Source organism: Mobula birostris, chromosome X (assembly GCF_030028105.1).
Source record: "Mobula birostris isolate sMobBir1 chromosome X, sMobBir1.hap1, whole genome shotgun sequence".
NCBI classification, from domain to species: domain Eukaryota; kingdom Metazoa; phylum Chordata; class Chondrichthyes; order Myliobatiformes; family Myliobatidae; genus Mobula; species Mobula birostris.
In genome coordinates, this window is record NC_092402.1 from 75,660,024 (window position 1) to 75,685,140 (window position 25,117).

At 41.7% G+C, this 25,117-nt stretch overlaps 1 protein-coding gene across 1 annotated transcript; it reads right to left on the bottom strand.

Moving 5' to 3' along the window:
* Positions 1-70: 70 nt before the first annotated feature.
* mettl2a (methyltransferase 2A, methylcytidine) lies at positions 71-23,847 on the bottom strand. The gene is made up of 9 exons (XM_072249655.1): positions 23,735-23,847; positions 23,279-23,370; positions 22,498-22,934; positions 18,244-18,293; positions 14,464-14,524; positions 9,206-9,345; positions 8,721-8,827; positions 8,570-8,635; positions 71-7,224 (listed from the first exon to the last, which is right to left on the bottom strand). The coding sequence occupies exons 1-9, from the start codon at positions 23,830-23,832 to the stop codon at positions 7,061-7,063; spliced, it is 1,215 nt and encodes a 404-aa protein (XP_072105756.1). The 5' UTR covers positions 23,833-23,847; the 3' UTR covers positions 71-7,060.
* Between the last annotated feature and the right edge of the window lie 1,270 nt (positions 23,848-25,117).

Genomic DNA, 25,117 nt, shown 5'->3' on the forward strand with positions numbered 1-25,117 from the left:
GCCTCCCGTCCCATGATCCTCACATATCCCTTTTGCCAATCGCTCCATCCCTCCCCCTCCTGTCCTCTCCTATCATTTTGGATCTCCCCCTCCCCCTCTCAAATCTCTTACTAGCTCTTCTTTCAGTTAGTCCTGATGAAGGGTCTCGGCCCGAAACGTCGACTGTACCTCTTCCTAGAGATGCTGCCTGGCCTGCTGCATTCACCAGCAACTTTGATGTGTTTTGCTTGAAATTCCAGCATCTGTAGATTTCTTCGTGTTTGCGTTTGTAAAAGCAGAACACACTGTTTTTACAGAACCTGCAGCATAGCAGTAAAAAATCTTGGCCAAGGTATTACACTCTCCCCACAACCAAAACCAGTCATATCCTCATGATTTTGGAACTTATTAAACCATTGCTAACAACACAGTATTCAAACGAATTTCGCGATTTCAGGACCCCCAATCCATTTTTAAATGGAAGTAGTATATCTCCCCATGGGAATGGACATAACACACTGTTTCCCAGGTGCATCCTCTGCCAGCCCTGACTCTCTGAGATCTCCTTATCTCATCTTCAGCTTCAACCACTCCTTGTGACCCCTCCTGTCTACTAGAGGGTGCCTCCCCTTGTCTATCACTTGTGTCGTCCGACGGCTCAGATCCCCCTGCTCCATGACTGAACATAACTTCCTTCAGTTTAAGCAGGTGCTGCTGAACATCTTCAACCTGGGCTGGTGCTAACTGGTGAGGCCTCTCTCGGAAAGGGACGTGTTCGGTCCCTCTAATAGTGTGGCAAGTACTTTTGGAGCAACCAATATCAGACTCGTCAGTAGAAAAAGCAGCTTTGCGTTCCAACATCTTCTCTCCTGTTTCCCCAGGAAATCTAGACACTACCATCACAGGAAGAAGAGGGGCGATTGGCACCACACGTGTGAGGGTAACCTCTATTCCTGAGGTGTTCCTGACAATCACTCTCATCCTGTTTGCATAGACAGCTGAAGCTTTCTGCTGTTTAGGTCTCATCAGCAGTACTGTTTCAGGTAAATGTGACTCTTCTTCCTGATCATCAGGAGCATCCACCTGGATGGCCAAGATGTTGGGCATTCCAGCAAAATTTGGGGTTCCTGTCACTCTAGCTACTCCTCCAGGACACAACATGACAGGTTTAGACTGGTGTACCATATAGTTCCTCGTTTCTGCTCATCATCCTGCTTAGGAGCAACTTGCACCTTCTCAAAAGCAGCTCTGAACACAGGGTGAACAGACAAGGTTTCAAATAGCTCTCTCCCCATTCCTCTCCTTGCATGCTCCCACGAGCCTTCTCACAACGGAAGTATTTGTTCCCACAAGAACGGAAGCTCCATCCTTTTTGACCAGTTCTGAGCAGACCAACATGGGCGTGTCAGTAGTCTCAGCTACTACAACACCTGTGCTTGTTTCAAGGACAAATAACCATCGTCTGGGTACTCATCAGTACGAAGTCCCTGAATCTCAATGGCACTGAGTGGTGCCAATGGTAAATGTTCAAATGCCGGTTGTAAGAGGATCGATAAAGCAAAGTAACTTGAGAACCTGTGTCAAGTATGGCTCTAGTATAAACACCTTTAATCCATATGGATACATCAGAGCTTGGTCCCACTAAACCTTCAGGAATAGAGTTTTGCACTTTACTGTTTCCCTTGATACACTGATTGAAACGTATCCTCTCCGAAACACCAGCCCATTCCTTTACTGGGTCCCTCCGTAGTTTTGTCCCTTTTCTTCCCTGTTTAATCACCCGCTGATGTACTCTCCGAACATTTTCCTGTCCCTCACAGTCTCACTTGACATGTCCGTCTTCTCCACAGTTGTAACAGAAAATACCCATCACCTCTCTCGTCAAGGGACCCTTCTCAGCAGCATTCCTCTTTGTCCTAAGTCCTACAGGTGGGTCAGATTTCACATTCAGCTGAGACATGAGCAGACATCCATCGAATGAGCTCAGCATGAAGGATTTCCACCTCACTCCTCGAAAGCTGTATCTCTGTGGCATCAGAGGTCTCTTTAGCAGCAGCAGCTACAGCTGGAGACACTACCTGACTTTTGGAAATGTTCCACTTCTCAATCATATTTCCCTCCTCTCTAACTTCTCTGAGTAACTCAGTAAAAGATGGAGCAGGGTGTATCTTGTGGGTCATTCAAATATGTAGTGCAATCACATCGTGTGACAGCACGCCCTTCATAGCTTGTTCCATCCTCAGGCAATTTCCCTCAGACGGTTGGATGCCCCTTTTGTGACACAAGTGATGCAGTGGTTTCTCCAGCCTGAAAAGGTAGGCAGACAGCTTCGCTCCTTCCTCCTGGAATGTGTGACTAATTCTCCATCATCAGATCGGCTGCGGTTTCGGCAGTGCCAAAGGCATCTTCCAGAGCTTGACAGTAATTAGCTGACGTGACTAATGGGTTCTCTGCCTTGAGGAACCAAACTACGTCAGCCGTCAGACCCTTTAAGCTCTCTCCCAGTCTCTGTTTTTAATCATATTATCGGAGCACGGCCATTCATCCAGTACCTGAGATGTCTGGTCAGCCCAAGCCCCATATTCCTCTTCCCCATCGGGTGTTGGCTTGAACTCAGAGAGCACTCCCACCCTACGATAACTTTGGCTCTCCGCAGGTACACTTCTGCATTTATCAACCAGTGATGTAATGTTCAAAACCGGCTCAGGATTTAAATCAACCACTGAAGGACCCATTAGACCTTTCACATCAGACAACTCTTTTCCCTCACTTTGCAGAGACGAGAACAACTTGTCTTTAAAGTCTTCATCCTCAGCTACATGTCCCCTTCTCTAAAGATACAGACTGTCCATGCCCCTGCCTCTCCAGGATCTCCCAACCTATCAGGCAGCACGACTTCAGTCATGTCACTGCTGGTCCGGACTAACATTACATCCTTATGAGCTGACTGGTCAAGATAATCTTCTTCTTCTTCTTATTCTTCTTCTTCTATTTCCGGCTGTTTAGACGCATTTAGGAGTATTACAGCCCTCTGCAGGAGGTATAATTAATTATAGAACTTCAAGGAACTCAAATTCTCGAATACAACCTAGTCTCACGTATAAACTGAATAACAGACTCTTCAATCAGATGTTGATTCTCTTGATGGCCAAACAAAGATTTAATAGAAAACCAAAATAAATTTAAGCCAGATAGCCTCTTGAACAACATGCTTCTTTCAATTTTGTATCGATTACAGCTCAGCAAAACATGCTGGACTGTCTCTGGACTACCACAGTCACATAATCCAGTGGGATGTTTTCCTATTATCTTTAAATAATAGTTTAACCCACAATGCCCCAACCTATGTCTTGTAAATTTCACCATATCTCTACGACTTAAAAGGTAACAGTCTGAGACCTTTTTAACTAGTGGGTGACTAGAAAAATAATGCCTGTCCCTTAGTTCATTTTTCCAATCCTCCTGCCACTTCTTCTCTATACCTTTTTTAATCCTACTTCTCAATTCTGCTCTGCCTAGGAGAACTCTAATTTCTACTTGCCTGCTCTGTAAGGAAGACTTTGCAATGCCATCCACAATTTCATTTCCCTCCACCCCAGCATGCCCAGGTATCCATGAAAATCTAACTGCACAACCCATCTTCCCTACTCTAAACAACACTAACAGAATCTCAATAACTATGTCAGGACGAGCTTTTGATTTACTCCCTTTTATAGATTCCAAGGCAGAAGCAGAATCCGAACAGATGATAACCCTACGTGGTGAGTCTTCTATCCACCGTAAGGCCCAGAGGATTACTAATAATTTTGTTGCAAAGACAGAAACACCATCTGAAACCCGGTGACCAATCTTAACTCCAAGTTGAGACACATACATCCCAAATCCTGCTCTACTGCTCTCTGGGTCCACTGAGCCATTAGTAAAAATCTTCAGATAAGACCCCCATCTATTATTTAAATATTCATTTGTGATCAACGCCGATGAAATTGCACTGCTTCCTTTAAGCTGAAAAAGGAGGAATAGGTCTACTTCTGGTTCTGGAAAGAGCCAAAAAAGGAAGGGTGGCAAGCAAATTTGGTCAACTATGTCTTCCTCAGTTTCAATTTCACAGCCCAGTTATTAACCAAATCTAAAAAATGGGTATCTTTTAATTTTACTTTGGCGCTCCGACTTCCCCGCAAGTCAATCAGTGTAACTTTCCCCAAAGCTTTTACAGAACTCAGCCCTCTGAGTAACCATTCATCGGGAATTCAGACATCTACCCTGTTCAAAACACAAGCATTATTTGCCGATAGTCTCTTTGAATCGCACCAATCCTTAATTTCTGTGAGGTCCATAATAAAGTATCTTAGTCACTTTCCCTGACACTAGTTTAAACACAGGCTTAGACACACAAACTGCTTTATCAATTCTAAAACAGGAGTCATGCAGCAGTCAGCGAATCGCCAGACGATAGTCCCTATAGTGTAACCCCCTCACCCAAGTTTGTATGCAAACTTGTCTCTTTAGCCGGCCTTGCTAACAGCCACAGAACTCAGTGGTGAGAAAACCACCTTTCATAAACAATACGTGTCGAAGGCCAGCATGATTTGGGTTTCAACCAAACAGGTACATTATGATGTTCAGATTAAAGAAACCTCGATTTGAGTGAATGCTGTGTAAATACGACCTGTACACAATTGTCCGTCGGCAAGAAATATCAGATCGTACACAACATAAAATTATAAAGAAAGTATTTTTTATAAATTTCAGCTTTATCAAACAGTTAGTAGGAAAGAGAAAAGGAAAAAATAAGAAGGGCCCATTTCAGTTAACCCAGACCAAATGTGCACATAATGTTGGAGCTCATCTTGAAGTTGTCTTTTTCCTTATGTGCTGCACCCACGGTCTGTGTGAAAGTACACACCACATTCCGAATGTTGCTCGAAATCCATCTCGAGCAAACAGGCATTCTCATCGGGAATATTGACCATTCATCTGGACAAAGCACTACATGCAATAGGGATGCCCCTTCCTGTCGCATCCTCAGCCATCTTCCTTTCTGTCCTCTCTGCAGCTCCCGCCAAAAAGACCACGCAAACCACACTATCCGTCACATCTCACTCTGCCCAGCTCTCTCTGGAACCTTCTCCCAATTCCACCATCCTGATTGGCTGACACAACATTCCTAAGTTGAACATCATAGCCCCTTATCTTTTAGACAAAACCAAAACATTCTAAAGCAGAACACACTGCTTTACAGGACTGCTAAAATGAAATACCTATAGCATAGCAGTACCAAATCTTAACCAGGGCATTACATGAGCAGTGAAGTGAACTGGTCCCAGAGCCTCTGAAACTGATTGGTGGGACATGTGCAAGTAGGCAACATAATTCTTGTTATCAAAGCCCCACCAATCAACACTTCTATAGTGAAGGGAGACCGCTGCTAATATCCATCTATTAGCTGCAGATAACATTGTGAATGACGTTTTACATATGGAATTAGGTACCAGTGGGTAGAGAATTAGGCTACGTCTACACTACGCCGGATAATTTTGAAGACGCCGGTTTCGAGTAAAAACGATAGGCGTCCACACTAAGCATTTTTCAAAATATCTCTGTCCACATCAGGCGGATATTTGGGCGAATCTCCCCTACTGGGCACGCACAGGACACACAGAAAACAAGTGAAGAGGAAACGATATACTTGGTGCACGTTTGTCCAGTTATAGAGTAGAAAAACTTTAAAGGAATTGCTCTTGGCTCTCGCGCAGGAGAACTTAAAACTAAAAAAAAAACAAATACTGGAGCGTATGGAGGCAACCGACAGGGAGTTCACGGACAGTATGACCCGGCTGAAGACGAACATTGAAAAACTGTCGCATTAATAAAGCACCTCATTAAATGTATAAAACATTTTTAAAATAGTCAAAAAAGCTCACTTTACAATTTAACTCTCACGCCGTTCACACCGACTGTGTGTTATAACAGCTGTCCAGCAGTGCTTGCGCAGTTCCAAGCAGGCGCAGAGAAAGCACTGTTGTGGTGTTGTCATGACAGCGTTTTTAAATCTCTCCGGTTACCCCGTACACACTACAACGGATATTGGGTGTTTTCAGATTTATTCACTCTGGAGACCATTTCTGAAAATCTCCGTTTTCGGGGGATGAAAACGACGTTTTAGTGTGGACAGAGGGTCAAAACGAAGAGAAAAAGCTTCGTTTTCAAAATTATCCGGCGTAGTGTGGACATAGCCTTAGGCTCAACATACAGTATTTGGCTCCTATTCCTGAATACAAGCCTGAGGCGTGATTGCATCCAAATATCCAACACGAAATAAGGTTGATTCACATAACTCCTTTCACACTGCTGGGTGTAATTAAAAATAAATGGAAACAACTTTAAAATTAAGGGCAACCTATTGAGGAGTGAAAGCATTTCTTCACTCAGAGGATCTCTCTGCTCCAGAAATTTTAGGATACAGGGATAACTGGAATTTTCAGAGTTCAATCCGGGCGTCCTCTGTTAGTAGACTCCGTACAAAACCCCAAAACCAGGCAAAGCCCCGCAGAATGGCTGAGTTTTCTCTGGGTGCTCTGGTTTCCTCCCACAGTCCAAAGATGCGCTGGGTAGGTTAATTAGTCATTGTAAGTTATCTCGTGATTGGATTAGGGTTAAATTGGGTTGGCTGAGGATTGCTGGACAGTGCAGTGCAAAGGGCCTACTCAGTGTTGAATTGGTAAATAAAATTAAAAAAAAAAATCAAGGATCTAATTGAATGGCAGACCAGACTTGAGGAGCTGAACTTACATAGTCCCTGTTCCATTTGGGGGTGGGGGAAGAAAGAGTTGGTATTGGGAAGTGAGAGTGAACAAGTTTTAATGGCCGAGATAAGATGGAGGACAGGAGAGAAAGTCTGGTCTGTAGGTTTTATAGAGTATTAAAAAAAAACATCCAAGTGTGAAAATGATTACTGCAACCTCCAGGGTACTGAATATACACTGACCACACTACAGTGCTCTGAGGCATTAGAGGTGGAGTAGGAGGTTCACCTCACATCTGCATCAACCATAGTGACCAGTCAAGATCCCAATTCGGTTCAGTGCGGGAATCTTTCTTCTCCTGGGAAGGGTTTCCGATACTTGCATTGGATCCAGACCCGATACATGGTCAGCTGCTTCCCCCGGTTGACCTGTAAACGGCGATCCACCAGGTTCTGGACTTTCTTTAGACCAGCAGATGTGAAGATCTCATCCAGTTCTCCTGGGTGATTACAGTGGAACCAGTTAGTTGAGAAGCTTCTCAGGCAACATTTTAAGCAAACTCCAGTTACTGACAAATCTTCCAAACATTATAAACAGTACCATAGAAATGTACAATGTCCAGTGTTCATTCAATGTCTTTGCTAGAATGATTCAAAATAAGCCCACTGCCACATTCTATCACTGTGGATTGTGTGCACATCTGCAGTACCAGCAACCCAGGTTCAATTCCTGCTGCTGTCTGTAAGGAGTTTGTACGTTCTCCCCATGGAATGTGTGGATTTTCTCCAGGTGCTCTGGTTTCCTCACACAGTGCAAAGACATACCGGTTGGTAGGTTAATTGGTCATTGTAAATTGTCCTGTGATTAGACTAGCGTTAAATCGGGGGTTGATGGGCGGTGTGGCTTGAAGAGCCAGAAGGGCTTACTCCACACTGCATCTCAGTAAATTAAGAAAAAAGAAAGCAGCCAACAAAGTCAAGGACTTTGCTCGCTCTGGTCATCCTCTCTTCTCCCCTCTTTTGTCAGGCAGAAGATTCAAAATCCTGAGAGTATGTAGCACCAGACTCAAGGACAGCTTCTATCCCACCATTATCAGATGTGTGATCGGACCTCTCATACGCTAAAAGATGAACACTTGATCTCCCAATCCATCTCATCACGGCCCTTGCACTTTTTGTCTACCTCACTCTACTTTCTTTGGAACTGTAACTGTACACTCTGCATTATTTCCCCCCTTTACTACCACAATGGTATGACCCATCTGGATACAGAAAAACTTTTCGCTGGATTGCAGTACATGTGACTATAATAAACTCATGCCAAAAGTAAAATTTAAGAAATAAATGAATCTACCTGTTCAAGTGATGTTGGATGAGCAATAAATATTGGCCAAGAAGTCAAGGACCTAACACCATTATCAAGCACAGAGGAGTTATCCTAGAGCCCTGGACAACACTTAACCCTCGACAAATGTCTAGAAACAGATTATCTGCTCATTATCATATTAATCATGGGATCCAACTGTGTGTTAATTGGCTGCTGTGCTTCCAACAGTCACTACATTTTAATACAAAAGTACTTGGTCAGCTCTAAACATTTTAGTCTGTCCTGAGCAAGTCTTAAATAATTTCTTTCTATGTCTGAATTGAATAGACAAGCTGCTTGTTATATGCAGTATTAGAATTGTAGGCAAAAATCAGGCCAATAAAGCAGGGTTTTGGCATACTAAACATAATAAAGATCAATCAGAAACTGCAGGTCAAATCACTGGGACACCTTCAACTAAAGACCCAAATTCGTTTTATATAAAGCTACAAATCCAACTAAAAACATTTTACGTGTACCTGATGTGAAAAAATAAACTCTTGTTCCATCTCCTCGAACATAGAAATTTTCAGAAAGGCAGCGACCTATAATTAGGGAAGGAACAATAACATAGGTTCATTTCAATAGCAACCTAATCCAATAACAAGAGTACCATATCAGGGCACTTACCTTTCTTAAATCGAAGCTGTGCCATGTCATATCGCCCATAGTCCCTAAAGAGAATCATTCCTCCTGGTTTTAGGAGTTGACTCAGTCTCTTAATAACGGCTTGCATTCTGCAGAAAAGGAGAACAAGGGAGAGTGTTCAAGGGGGAAAGGAACATTGATATGGACTGAGACAGGACAATGGGAGCCAGGGTGAATGCATGAAGGAGAGGTGGGAAACAGAGGCAGAAGGCAGTAGGTAAATGAGTAGAAAATGAAAAGAAGTGAAAGAAGAAGAAAGATGAAAGATGCAAAACTGTGACATTAGAAACATTTGGCCAACTCATCTCAATCAGTGACACGGTCTTACATTCCTGATGTGGTCCATGACTACAATGCTATGTTTTATACATGGTTCAAGACATCGGCACTATGCACACACAAAGTCCACAGTACTATTTTGCAAAAATGGTAGCCATACTTTACAAGATTAAGGAAAATGTACTTACTTAAATGGATGTATTGCTGAGAGTACAAATATGAGGATAATGATGTCCAGGCTTTGGTCTGGCATTGGATAGCTGGCCTCTGTATCACACAGATCATGGACAAATGCAAAGCATCGAGAGCTGTCATAACCAGAGTTCAACTAGAAACAGAACAAGAGAGTCTTTATGCTGCTTGTACACTGGCACAGGGCACCAAACCCCAGTCAAGTGATTTAGTTCAACTTTGTTTACAGACAAACTAAGTTTATGTACCCCTTGCAATTGAAAGGATAATGATGTCATGTGACTTAGAGCTTACGGTAGCTTTTAATAGAAGCAGGTCAGCCCCACGTCCCCATTTTGTGAGGATTTATCCATATGGCCCACTTCCTGTGACCACCATTAAATTTGTATCCACCACCTTCATATACAATGCACTCTAAGTCCCATAAAAAACATTTTCCACTTCTCATCTGAGTTTGCTTTTGCTAATCAACTGAAGTCAGTATTCCCTGGGGAGAGACTCTTCAGCTGCTGCAAAGTTTCTCTTTCTGCAATCCATCGAAAATATTACAACAATTTTATTCATCACAGCTCCAAGCAGAATCATCCAAGCTTCAACTGTGCATCTCTGAGACCGTAAAACATCTTCTGCTCCCTTTCAAAGTGTTCAAACCACCATACCTTGGACTTCCAGATTCTGCAGTAAACTCCAGCGGGAGCCAAACTTAACTTTTCAGAAAGGTTTAACATTACTTGTGCATTCTTTGCCAACTATTAAAGAAGCTCAGGATTCCAAGTGTTTAACAACTTTGGTAAACTCTGCAGAGTTTGGCACAAACTTCCCATTTTCCCCTTTTTCCTCCACTCCCTTTATAATTGTACCAATTATCGTGTTTTGCTTTGTTTCATTCTTTGCATTAGGATAGCACTGCTATGAAGGAAATTTCCATAATGCAGATTGGATATTAAATGATTGATGAAATAGAGAAAACTATTTATACAACACAAACTAAATTGGTTTTAATACAATTTTGATCAGGAACTAAAGTTACTCTGGGAATTAACAAGCAGAAAAAAAACAGCTGTCTTAGAGAAAATTAACATTTCCATGTAACTTCCCTGTAGTAATCAGATACCGTCTCTTAAGAACACGGGCTGCTAGTTTCACCAAGGGTCACTGGAAATTGACAAGCAATGGCTTCTATTGATACTCACACAATAATACTGTATTATATAGTTTATATATACACAACACATACAGCTTCTACAGCTTTTTAACTGCTAGTAACCCTCTAGCTATTAAAAAAACTTTATCTTTGAAAGTCTTCCTGGAAAAATAACTGTTATTGGAAGTTTAAAACTCTATTCCTTAACACAGTCTCCCCACCCCTCCAATTAACACAATTGCTTTTATATGGCTGCATTATAGCAGAATTGCTTTTATCTTGGAATTTTTCCCTGCTAAAACTCCACTCAATGAGCCCAACCACATCACCAGCTTTATACTTTGTTCTCATCTTCCTTATTGTTTACTATGCTTCCAAATTTAATTTCATCTGCAAATTGAAATTATAATCCAAGTCAGCAGTGATCCAAGAAAGTTTTTTGTAAACTATTCTGCAATCCAAGAAACACTGCCACAGCTATAATCCTCATTCAACTTTGTTTTTGTGGTCATTGAATTTTTTATTCTACAGGGTTCAATTCTGGTGGCACTTTATCAAATGTCCTTTGTACATTTATACAAATGTATTACTACCTCACATATGCATTACTATCTTCCATCCTTATTGTTACATTCATAACAAAATCAGCCAAGTTAGTATAACATGTCTTTTATACAGGAAGATAAAGAGAGTGGCAGTAATTAGGTGGCCTTTACAATACTACGAAAGACTTCTCTGTGCTGTGTATTTATGATTATGAGACAGTCATGTGAAGTTACCAGCAAATATTACTTTACATTATTTGCCTTTAAAAGGTACCAGCATCTCGGCTGTACTCCATCAACTGCACTGATTTTTAAGTCAAACTTTGCCTCACTTTGACAAAAGCTAACGTACCAAAGAAGGTCACACACAGTGACAATCTAACAACAAAATCTGGTAATTATGTCTATCAACTGTGACTGGAAGAGGCTGAACTGACTTTAAGCACAACTGTGTTACATAAACACTAGCTCACTGCATTTTGCTGGGGAAATAATAATCTTTTTATGGGGAGACTTTACTGCAACAATATCTATAAATTGCTAAGTTCATAGAACTCTTAATTAGAGTTAAATAGGTTCTGCTTTAAGAAATGTCTCATTAGGTTCCATGGTAATATCAAAATCATGGCATTAAAACGCCAAAGACTTGTCTATCTCAAAGAAGGGACCAACAGAATTTCATGCAGTGAAACTTTGCAAGTAGCAGATTCAAAGGGTGGTTTAAAATAGTAGGGCTTCATAAGACACTCATTTTTACATGTTAGTTCTACAAACATATATAATACTTGAACAGTAAAAGTATGGAGGAACTAGGAAGGTAAATCTGTATCATTGAACACTGTATAATCACAAACATTAAAACAACGATTCCCCATTGAAACAGTGACCTGTGCTTTGGAAGTGGTGAGCGTACTATACTTAGATTTCCACAAGACAGCTGGTTTGTAGTGCCAAATAGAAGAGCTGAAATTTCAAGCTCTGTATATTGAGACAACATGTTAGAGTTCAGAGAAGTTCTCCATCTTCCACTGTGCTCCACTTGTCTTTGTAATAGTGAAGCAAGATTGCTGTGCTGACATGTTACAGCTGAAGTATAAAAGCCCAGGTGAACCACGGGAAGAACAAGAAACCACATGATAAAAGATGGTACATCTCTGGCAATGAACCACTGTCCTGTTCTTAATCAGAACAAGAATAACATGACAAATAGACAAAGCACGGATAGATTGAAGCAAGCAAGTCTCCCCACCCCATCCCCCCATCTTAACTGCATTGTACAGGAGCAACATTGAGAGCGTCCTGACAAGTTGCATCTCCATCTGGTATGGGAGCAGTCAATATCGAACCAGAAGTCCCTACAAGGGACTGTGAGAACAGTTGAGAGGATCATAGGGGTCTCTCTACTACCCATCAGGGACATTTATCAGAAGCAGGTCCCTTAGTATAATTAAGGACCCCACCCATCCATCAAGCATCCTCTTTGACTTTCTAACATCGGGTTGGAGACCATGATCAATAAAAACAAGAATGGTCAGAATGTGAAACAGTTTCTTCCCCCAGGCCACTTGGCTTCTGAGCTCCCTGCCACATCACATTCAAAGTGTCACTGGTTAATCTGTTCCGTACTTTATAATATTTAATATTAATGCACTTTAGTTTGTTATTTCTGTGTGATTCAGCTGTAGATTTTATCTGTACCTTCATAAGTTATATGTTACTATTGTGCTTTACACTCTGGTTTGGAGAAACATTGTTTTTTCTATACATTATGTGGTTAAATATGTTATATATATGAATGTAGTTAAACGACAATAAACTTGACTTGAACATTTGAATATTATGCTATCTGCTTTCAATTCAGTTCTTTTCAATGGAGTGTAAATGTTGCTTCTTTCCTGGAGATGGCGCTGTTGCACAGTTAGCAGAGTTGCCAAAAAACTCATTCACAGCCCCAGCTCAAAACGGGAAAAAGCCGGACACTAAATCCACCTTCCAGCCAGCCATTCCTACACCAAAAAGCAAGTGATACTCTGTGACCAAAAGTCCAGTGACCTTCACCTACGGTCACCCAGATCACACCTATACATTCCTGGTTTACAAAGGGCAGCCTTGTGCAATGAACTGGTAGCCAATTTCAGTGCCAGTGATATTCCTGAAGTGATCCCATGAACAGAATCAGACAAAAGTTTAATTTCTGCAAACATCCAAGATAATCTTTAATTTTGTGGTTCAACTGGATTATAAGCACTGATAGAGTCCAAGGGAGCTCTGGTAACCACTGTTAACTCTGGTGATGCATGCATTGAAAGACTTAAAGACTTCTCCATGGATTGTCACCTTGTCGTGGTGGAGAAGCTTGTGTGGTCCTGTGATCCCGAGAGCAATCGTCTGGAGCTATGCTCCTGGTAGGGTCACCCATGGCGGTAAGGTCGAAGGTGAGGTCCCTGACAAAGAACAATCCAACCAAGACCTCGACGGTGGAACAGGCGGACAAAGTTACTTCGAACTCAACGGCTGTGAAGGCGGATGAAGGCTGCAACAAATCCATCAGCTCCAGTCATCGTGGTTTCCATGCCACTGGAATCAGTTGGTTGATTTGTGAAGTATCGTGTGCTTCTTGGAGTGCAACATCAAGTACACGTTAAACAAATACATGCATAGGCATCTTTGCTCTGTGAGCCACTTCTTCAGAACAAAGACCATCATCCTCGACATCGAGGGATAGCCACGACGACGATGACGAAAGACTTAAAGGTGTAATCACAATTCAGGAACTGCAAACTGTATTAACAGGACTTGTGTTTATCACTCTCAACCAATTTCTCACCCCAGATCACTACAATATCATATAGATCAGATATCTTTCATAGATTGCTGATAGGAAGAGTATAATATGGGTAAATGCAAGCAGGGTTTTTCCACTGAAGTTGGGCGAGACTGCAACTAGAGGTCATGGGTTAAGGTTGAAAGGTGAAATGTTTAAGGGGAAACTTCGTCACTCAGAGGGTGGTGAGAGTGTGGAATGAGCTGCCAGCACAAGTAGTGGATGCGATTTCAATTTCAACACTTGAGAAGATTGGATAGGTACATGGATGGGAGGGGTATGGAGGGCTATGGTCTGGGAGTAGGGTTGATGGGACTAGGCAGTTTAAATGGTTCAGCACAGACTAGATGGGCCAAAGGGCCTGTTTCCGTGCTGTAGTCTTCTATGACTCCAAGTCTTTACTTGCCACACCAATATTGACAGGATATTCGCTCTAAACTGCTCAAAAACCTGCTCAGCCAGTCTCAGTATGGGGCTGATAGATTTTCCCTTTAGGGTGTTTAATCTCATATTTAATCATATTCACATTACAGTTTAAGCATATACCAGCACCAAAATCAGAAATACATTCCACTGCTGTTGTAAAATTATGAAGTCAGACAAATTTTCAATAATTAAGTTGCAAGTAGTATTTATCTGAAGGTTATGCTAAGATGACTACCCCTAGCATGAATGAATGCTGCTGAATACACTGGGCTCAGAAAGCCTGACCTACAGACCAAACTGAAAGTGCAATCTCACCTTCACAAGTTCAACAGCAGTCGAGGAAAAGTCACAGCAATACACAAACAACCCTGGGTCACTGCAAACAGACAAGAGGAGAATTAGTCATTGGCACTAGTTTCCATTCAAATCTGATCAGATTGGAACAAGCATTCTTACCTCTGCTGGTCCTGTTACAAGTACGCTGTTTAAAAGTTTGGGTATTTTCTCTCCATCTCTCAAATTTATTGCTAACTTAGTGATGGAGCCTTAGTAATTATTTCCTTCATTCTACCTCAAGATTTGGGCAGTAGGAAAGAGTCCATCTGGGTGATCTGGGATGCTGTGTACACACTGAATTGCGTTTATATTACGTCGGGCTCATTTCATTTTGAACAGTTAGACATGTGGAGAAAGGGCATGTTTGTCCAGTTTCCCAATACTGGATTTGATCTTTTTCTTCAGGATAGAAAATGTAACACGCCCCAGGAATGACATGATACATCACCACCATGCATCACAAATGCAAGTTACAACTGGCATCTTCACAGATGTGTGCATTGCTGTTATCTGAACACAGGAAAAGAACCTTATAATCACACTTACTTGTGTAGTTTTGCAAATAAAATTGTTTTTGTAGATCAATTTTTGCAACATTCCTTTGAAGATTCACACTTACAAAGAAAAAAAATAAAGCATTAAGTACAAGAAGTCTGATAGGATATTTGTGGCACACAAAAAACCTAAAACAATTCTGTTAAAATACCATTAGGAGCTTCTTTCTCCAGAGATACAGAATATTCTCTTTTTACAGTGAAACTGAGACCCTGGGGGTTCTGTGGTGCTGAACTAGCAGATTCCCTGGAGTACAGGATGTTCTTCTGACTTGTACACCAGTACACTTTCAATTTACTTAAATAAAACAGCAGTATAATAAATGTTCCGGTGTACCCTAAATTCACAGGGAACACGAGAAATGGACCTCCTGTGAGTTGAATGGGATTGAGGGAAATGAAGTTCCAGTGTGATTAAAGGGAATCCAGGAAATGGGGCTTAAGGGAGATGTGGGAAAGATCACCCAGTGAACTAGATGACAAACCACCTCGACCCGATGCAATACACCTACCACCAAAACAGGACTACAGTGGAGGCCATTTCCCTGACCCTACACATCTCTGGAGCATTCAGACAGTAAAGATACCAATGTCTACAGCTCCAAATTCAAAACCATAATTCCAAGCAAACTCATCATCAAACTTTGGACCCTGGGAGTCAAAGTTCTAAGTGAACTTATTACCAAAGTATGTATATGTCACCATATACTACCCTTTGTTCATAGCAGAACAAAGAAATACAATAGAATCAATGATGGGGTAGTGGAGGTATAATTTGTCCATCACTGCTGATCACCCCATCCTTGACTAAGCTGTTCCACAGTGAACACGATCTGTTATGAGTCAACATAATGCTTTCAGATCAGGTCATGCATAGCACATACCTCCGCCACACCGCTCAGGTGTGTTTCTGGGGTACAGGGGCTGGTGACCCTTGTGCCTGTTTTGTGTTCTATTGCTGAGCAGCAGTGAACCATCTGATTGGCCTATCAGAGTTCTCTTTGGGAACTAGTTGACTTGATCAGTATTTCTGATCTGGCTATTGCTCACGATTGCACGTAATAAAAAAAAAACTAAAATGAAATTAATGTCTCCTTCTAGAAATGGATCCTGGACTTTGTGATCAACAGACCAAAATCAGTAAGAATAGGCAGCAACACCTCCAGTACAATTATTCTGAATGCTGATACTCCACAAGGTTACACCCTCAGCCTCCTACTCTACTCCCTGTTCACTCATGACTGTGTGGGGAGAGTCTACTCTAACTCTGTCTACAAGTCTGCAGATGAAACCACTGCAGTGGGCCATATCTCAAATAATGATGAGTCAGTACAGGAAGGAGACAGAGAACTTATTAACAAGATGTCATAACACCAACCTTTCCCTCAATGTCAGAAAAACAAAAAAGCTTCAGAAATTTGGCATGTCCACATTGATCCTTACCAACTTTTGATGCATAATAGAAAACATCCTATTGGGATACATAAATGGCTTGGTATGTCAACTACTCTGCATATGGCCACAATAAACTGCAGAGAGTTATGGTCAACAGCTCAGCACATTATGGAAACCAGCCTCCCCTCCATGGACTCTGTTTATATTTCTCGCTACATCAGTAAAGATGCCCACATACGCAAAGACCCCCACTCACCCTGGATGTTCTTTCTTCTCACCTCTTCATTGGGCAGAAGATACAAAAGCTTGAAAGTACGTACCACCAGACTCAAGGACAGCTTCTACCGTATTGTTATAAGACCATTCAATAGTTCCCTAGTATGATAAGTTGGACTCTTGCCTCAATCTACCTCATTATAATTTTGCACTTTATTGCTTACCTGCACTGCACTTTCACTGTAGTCGTTACACTTTATTCTGCATTGTTATTGTTTCACCTTGTTCTAGCTCAATGCACTGTGTAATGATCTGATCTGTATGAACAGTATGCAAGACAAGCTTTTCACTGTATCTCAGTGCATGTGACAATAATAAACCAATTCCAAATCTATAGGATTCCTGAAAAAAATCAGATAATGGATTACCAAAGTTTTAATGCATTTTAGTCTTCCAGCATCCACAGTATTTTTGTTCTTTTACATTTTAGCTCAGTTTGTCATCCAATTTTTCACACTATTGTTTTTTTTGCATGTGCAAACCAGAAAGTTACATTACTGTGTAACATAAAATTGCTTTTTTAAATTAGAAAAAGGAACAAGATATATTTGCATAACACCTTCAAATCACCTTATGGTGTTACAACCAATATTACACTTCTGAGCAGCGTTAATTACTTTCACATTGGCAAATAATTTGCTCTCAGAAACGTCTCACATGTTTACGAGCGACAATTTAATCAATGGAGGTTTTGGAACGACCAATGATGAACAAAATCCCCAATTCTTCTTCAAATTAGAAAATGGGTTTCTTACCATCTGCCTGGACAGACAGCATCACTTTTAATGGCTCTTTGGAAAGACAACCCTTCTGAAAATGCAGCACCCTTTCACGTTTGATAATGATGGAGATGGACTTGCTGCAAGCAGCTGTGTTTTCACCCGGAGTCATTGCGTACTGCTGTGCTGAGACTGTACGCAGTGCGAGTAATTGTCTGGGATGTTTTATTGTGATCACAAGACCCTGTTGGCATAGGTAATGTAGTATACTGCAAGTCTGGTTCACTGGCTCATTATCGAGAGCGACAGTAGGGGGGGGTTGCTGCTGCCCTCCAGTGTTCGCTCAGTAGAAGAGCAAACAGAACCAGTCATGCCACTCTAGGACTTGGGCGAAATTATTTTTCTTTTCTTCGTGACTATGTTTTTCAGAAATCATAACCATATGTGCTATGTGCTTTTGATAATGTGTGTTGCACATTGGCTTGAAGGAAGACTGTTTCATTTGGCTATATTCATGTATGGTTGATTGCTAATTAAACTTGAACTTGGTGGCAAGTTATCGGTCTGGAATATGTGCTACAAGTACAGAAACGCTGGAGGAACTTAACCAGTCCACAAAAAAAAGAGAAACTATTAATGTCTCACATCAAAGATACATCTGAACTCATGGCATGTGGCAACTCTCCAGTAGGCCTGAAGCCATAATCTCATGACTCAGCTGCCAATCGAAAGTGTGCAATCACAAATAAGCTTAATACAGAGATAACACGAGGCACAGCTCAGTGAATGATACAAAATGGTAGAAAAATACTTACTTGTTGGTTTGTAGAATGGGGAACACAGTATTTCCAACTCCACAGCCAACCTAGTGGAGAGAGAAATAAAGAAACATTTGGCACCCATTTTGAAAAGTACATATCAGTGAAACTTCTTTTGTGGAGAGGGCCAGAATAATGAACTTCATTACATGAGGCCCACTCTTCACTATCAGTTTGTTATTGTAAGATATACATTGTAAAGCTAATGAACAGTCTCATATATATTCTGATGGAACAAAAAAAAACAAATCAATGTGGCAGCTAACTGTGACCAATCTTTATACTAGGATATAACTAGGAGTGGGAACAAGCCAACCTTGGAAGCAGAAGAAAACCACTGTACCCAGAGGAAACCCAGGAAACTCCACACAGGCGATGCCTACGGTCAGGATTGCATCCAGTCAATGGAGGTCTGAGACAGCAGCTCCACAGCTCATATCTAAATCAGTGACATAGATGTTTAAACACGGGCCCCTAAGCACATGATAGAACATGCCAACCTGAGATAGGTCTGTTGATACACCATTACCATATCATACATTACTGCAGATTTCACATGCTCTAACCTCATTGAACCTTGGGACTTCACTGATTGCCTTCTGAAAGTGCAAATACAAATGTTACCATTTATCTATTTCAATAGTCATGTCCTCAAGAACTCTAGTAGATTAGTTAACTATAATTTTCTTCTCAGACATCCATGTTGACTTTACTTATTATTTTTTTCAATGTACATTTTTCATTGGAGATTCCAGTGCCACCGACAATAGTCATGAAGTTTGGGCATTTAAACCACTCTTGCTTACCATATAGGCCATTCAGCCCACCAAGTCTCCCAGAGCAGTCCTACCAGTCTAACCAATTTCCATGTAACCTATTTCACACGTTCATCAATTCACTGGACCCAGTAGCACCCACCTACTCAAGACAATTTACAGCAGCCCACCAACCTACCAGTACATCTTCAAATGTGGGAGGAAACTGGATGCACCAAATATTAGGATCAAACCTGGGCCTCTGAATCCGATGCAGCTGCACTTGCTGCTGTACAATTGTGCCGTTACAAAATCAGATCAACATCTTATAAGTTCGCTGATGACATTGGTGGTGATTAATCAGCATACAGGAGGGAGATTGAAAGTTTGGCTGAGTGGTGTAATAACAACCTCTCACTCAATGTCAAAAAGACCAAGGAACTGATTGTAGACTTCAGGAGAGGGAAACCAGAGGTCCATGAGCCATGAACTGGAGGATAAGAGGTGGAAAGGGTCAACAACTTGAAATTCCTGGGTGTCACCATCTCAGATGACCTGTCCTGGACCCATCATATAAAAAAAGAAAGCACAACAATGCCTCTACTTCGGCATGTCATTAAAAACCTTGGCAAACTTCTATAGATATGTGGTGGCAAGTGTGCTGATTGGCTGCATTACAGCCTGGCGTGGGAACACCAATGCCTTTGAATGGAAATTCCTACAAAAGATAGTGGATTCAGCCCAGTACATCACAGTCAAAACCCTCCCAGTCATTAAGCACATCTACATGAAATGTTGAGGTGGGAAAGCAGCATCCATGGTCAAACATCCTCACCACCCAGGCCATGCTCTTTTCTCACTGCTGCCATCAGGTAGAAGGTACAGGTGCCTCAGGACTTGCACCACCAGGTTCAAGAGCAGTTACTACCTCTCAACCATCAGGCTCTTGAACAAAAGGGGCTAACTACATTCATTCCATTTCTGGTGTTCCCACAACCAATGGTTTCGCCATCTCCAACAGGATCATCTACTGTATCCAGTGCTCCCAGTGAGGCCTCCTGTATATTGGTGAGACCTGACATAGATTGGGAAGCTGCTTCATCAAGCACCTATGCACTGCACACCAGATAAGTAGGATCTCCTAGCAGCCAACAATTTTAATTCCACTCCTATTCCCATATACCAATCCCTGGCCTCCTCTACTGCCACAATGAGGCCGCACTCAGGATGGAGGAGCAACACCTTATATTCCGTCTGGGTAGCTTCCAACCTGGTGCCAGGAACATTGATTTCTCAAACTTCCAGTAATGGCCCACCCCCTTTGCCAATTCCCATTTCCCTCTCTCACTTTATCTGTCCATCACCTCCCTCTGGTGCTCCTTCCCCTTCCCTTTTCTCTATGGTCTTCTGTCCTCTCCTATTAGATTCCCCCTTCTCCAGCCCTTTATCTCTTTCACCAATCAATTTCCTAGCTGGTTTCACCCATCACCTACTACCTTGTACCTCTTCTTCTCCCTCTCCACCTTCTTACTCTGACTTCTCATCTTTTTTTTCCAGTCCTGATGAAGGGTCTCAGCCCAAAATGTCGACTGTTTTCTCTTTTCCATAGATGATGTCTGGTCTGCTGTGTTCCTCGGATTTCTAGCAGCTGCAGATTTTCTCATCTTAGTGGGTTCACTTTAAGGACTCTTTATTTTGTTATTTCATGCTCTTGTTATTTATTGCTAGTCATTTACATTCATATTTGCAGTTTGTTGTTCATTGATCCTGTTTATAGTTACTATTCGATAGACTTGCTGAGCATACCCACAGGAAAAAGAATCTCAGGATTATACGTGGTGACGTGCATGTACTCTGATAATAAATTTTACTTTGAACTTTGTATACATTTTAGAAGCATCTACTCCAATATAAAGTACACTGATTCAATGATACTGTTTACTTTCGTTCATTTACAGCTTCCTCCATTTCCTTTCCTTCTCTCCTCTCCAAGTTGTACTCTGTGAATTCCCTGCTAAATAAAAACATAGTTGTTATTTTGAGATCAGATTTTTTTTTTGGAAGTTGGTTTTGGATATTTGCCATTATGAACTGGGGGGAAAAAATTGCATTCTGCAGTGTCTACTGAACCTCCAAAGAAGTATTTCTTATCGTCAGGACTGGAAGTATATTTTTGTAGTGGGTATTTACGCACTAAGCTAATTTTTATGAAGCAAAGCACAGCTGTAAGTTATTGTGAATTCATTTCACAATATCACAAGTCATTATGGTCGCACTTATGTACAGTTAGCTGATAGAAAAGGCTGCATTGGAGATGTTAACTTGCTTAATGACCTTCTGATGAAAGACTTTGAACCTGAAGTATTAATTCTTCTTTTCTCCACAGATCATGTGACCCAACAAGTGCAAATAAAGCCATGGTGTACGGTAAAGTCAGACAGCATTTAAAGATACAGAATCCAATTAAGTTTCTGGGAGGAAATATCTTATTTGCTGAAAAATATACAACAGTCGGTACCGAGTTACTAACCAACCTGTTAATTCATATACCAATAAAGTCAACGGATCAATACATTGAGACACAGTTCATCGGATATCAGACAAATCAACAAAAGAAAAACCAAGCCACTAAGTAATTAATGCCAAATAGTCAAAACCAAGATCTGGAATATTCCACACAACAAGGAATCATCCTCAAAGAGGTCTTTGGTAATCTCACCTTTTTCCAAGCCTGAGTCAGAGAAATAATTATTAGGAGAAAACCTTTTCTAACACACTTCCAAGAGGACGACAAATTTGTTGTGGTTTGGAGGTTTGTGTGCCTCAATGACCTGAAGAGCTATGTTGGCTGGAGTCAGGACTTCATGCTTTGATTCTTGGTAGGGTCACTCATGCTAAACAGGTCAAAGGGTAGATGCAAGACTAAGAGCAGTACACTGATCCTCCAGGTTCGGGGGTTCAGCTCAGGGCTAACAATCCTGACTGGTAAAACAAAATTGTTATGCAAACAGTACTGAAGAATCCTTCTACATCTGAGTGTGAGGGTATTCCTGAGTCTCCACCCAGAACTTGCACGACTGACAGTAATGAAAACCAAGAGGAAGCTACTGACAGGATGAAGGACCAAGACTGGTTTTTAGAATTGTAAATCTTAACCACATCCGGGATACAATAGAGAAGATGGCCAAAGACACAGATGGATGACTTTCATTGCTGCCCTAAGTGCCAGTGGTGTAACAGGCAATAACTTTTCTAACACACAGAAGTCTCTCTTAAAGTGCATACTTTTTTGTGTGCTTAAAATTACATTCAAAAGGTACAAAGATATACCCATATTTAGTGTGGGAAGAAAATGGTACCCTCCGTTAACAGAAACTAAAACCAACTGGGACCCTTTCAGCTGGTACAGTATTAAAGCACAGCTATCCACTATGTGAAGAAATTAGTTGTATAATTAACAGACAATCCTCCAGACTGCTGCAGCTTCCCACATTACCTCGAGTATATGGAATGTTGTTGAAGTTTCTGTGCAGCTGGTATCAGACAATTGATTCTTACTCATATTTGTCAGTGCCTGTGTTGTATTTCCTGAAGTTTCATCCACAAGTCTATTAGTGCTTTCACCATCATTTGAATCAAGATTATCAACCTGAAAATTTTCCTGCTCTTGTGTACAAGTCACTGACTCTCCTGCACATTGCTTGGGAGAGTGATGAACATTCTCAAAGTGCCCATCAAGGCAGTTCTTGGAGCCAGTGTGGCAATGATCGTTTGACACTGTTGTGGTTCTGGATTGATTCAGCAGGTAAGATTTTGAATTCGAAACCAGCTCTGGAAATTCTGTAAAGAGCCAGTGACGGTCTTTGAAAAATCTGTTCTCGTGGACTTTGTAGAAGTCATTCCAGTAGTCATTAGCTCTGTTTTCATACTCCGCTGTTTGCAAAGCAAGCCATACAAGAAAGAAAACTAGTGTCATCAAAATAGTCTCTACAGCACATGTAACGACACAATTAATTTAAACAATTAATTTGAACTTTAAATTAAAAATAATTATGCTGCACAACTGTAACATGATTGAAAACAGATAAGCCTGAATTTATGAATTTAGGAAATTGATACAGACAAAATGAGAAAATAAACATTTTATGGGAGGAGGAGGGAAGCAAGCCCATTCAATCTGTTAGACCATTTCAAAGGTGTCTCTGTAAAGATTACACTGATCTATAGTCATGAACTCTAGCTTCCTCGGGCAAGGAAAGCTGATGTGATTCACTCACCTCCTTTTTCTGAAGACACAACTTCAGCGCAGTTTTCTTCAACCTTCTTCCTGGCTGCTGCCTCTCGTTCTTCACTCCACTCCACATTATCCCTAACGGCACGAGAAATAAAACAATTAACCACTATACTTCAATCTAAATTTTTTTGAGCCAGAACGCAAACATTATTAAATGTTCATGAACAATAAGGAATCCAAAATATTTACAGGAGAAAGAACAGGCAGGATAGGTCAAGATGTGGGCTGCGCTTTGAATTGGTGGAGGGCGGGGAGGGGGCAAGAGGTAGGTAGTGAAGATGGGAGTGAAAATGGGGTTGTAGAGGCGGTGAGGTGAAGGTGCATTCGGGACGATTACCCGGTCACATTTCTTCCTGTACAGTATCAATATCTCAACGCGCCATGTAAGACAACTCCCCCCCACACACACATTCTTTCTTTCTCTGCCCCTTCCCCTCACCACGCGCTGTGCAGGAAGACTCGGCTCGGGTCGGTCAGGAACCGATTTCCGAACTGCGGACGTCGCGAAGCCGGGTCCCCCTCACCGGGCGCCGCCATAACGCAGCAGTGAAGCATTTCGGGAAGCTGTGGAAGACTGAGGGGGTCCTCCGCACATTACGCATGCGGGACTGCGGAGGAGTCCGGAGGTCCTCCCGATTTAACACCTGGTAGAAGGCGCTGCAGGAGGAGGATGGTGAACAGGTTGCCTCTATTGAGCTCAGTTTAATAATTTCAAATTTCAGATTGGGAGGCAAATTTAAAAACTACAGCTCACAGTGTATGTCCAGAATGAAAAAAAGGATACATTATCCTTAACTAAAAATGTCCGTGAGCTGAAAGTATAAAATAAACTCAAGATGCTGAACATTTGGAATATAAACACATGCAGTGCAGTCAGCATCTGTGGAGAAATAAACAGAATTAATGTGTTAGCTCAAAGACCCTACATCCACTAATCTCACTTTCCTCAGGGGCCAGTGTGTTCCAAACTTAAAAGGTTGTTTGTATGTTCTTGAATTTCATAGAAACATAGCAAACCTACAGCACAATACAGGCCCTTCGGCCCACAAAGTTGCGCCGAACATGTCCTTACCTTAGAAATTACCTTGGGTTACCCATAGCCCTCTATTTTTCTAAGCTCCATGTACCTACCCAGGACTCTTTTAAAAGACCCTATCATATCCACCTCCCCACTGTCGCCTGACATCTCCTCTTGTACCTACTTCCAAGCATCTTAAAACTGTGCCCTCTCATGTAAGCCATTTCAGCCCTGGAAAAAAGCCTCTGACTATCCACACAATCAATGCCTCTCATCATCTTGTACACCTCTATCAGGTCACCTCTCATCCTCCATCGCTCCAAGGAGAAAAGGCCGAGTTCACTCAACCTATTCTCATAAGACATGCTCCCCAATCCAGGAAACATCCTTGTAAATCTCCTCTGCACCCTTTCTATAGTTTTCACATCCTTCCTGTAGTGGGGTGACCAGAAATGAGCTCAGTACTCCAAGTAGGGTCTGACCAGGCTCTTAAATAGCTGTAACATTACCTCTTGGCTCTTAAACTCAATCCTATGGTTGATGAAGGCCGATACACCGTATGCCTTCCTAATCACAGAGTCAACCTGTGATAGCCCTCCACAATATCCACAACACTACCAACCTTTGTGTCATCAGCAAATTTACTAACCTATCCCTCCACTTCCTCATCCAGGTCATTTATAAAAATCATGAAGAAAAGGGGTCCCAGAGCAGATCCCTGAGGCACACACTGGTCACCGACCTCCATGCAGAATATGACCCGTCTACAACCACTCTTTGCCTTCTGTGGGAAACCCAATTTTG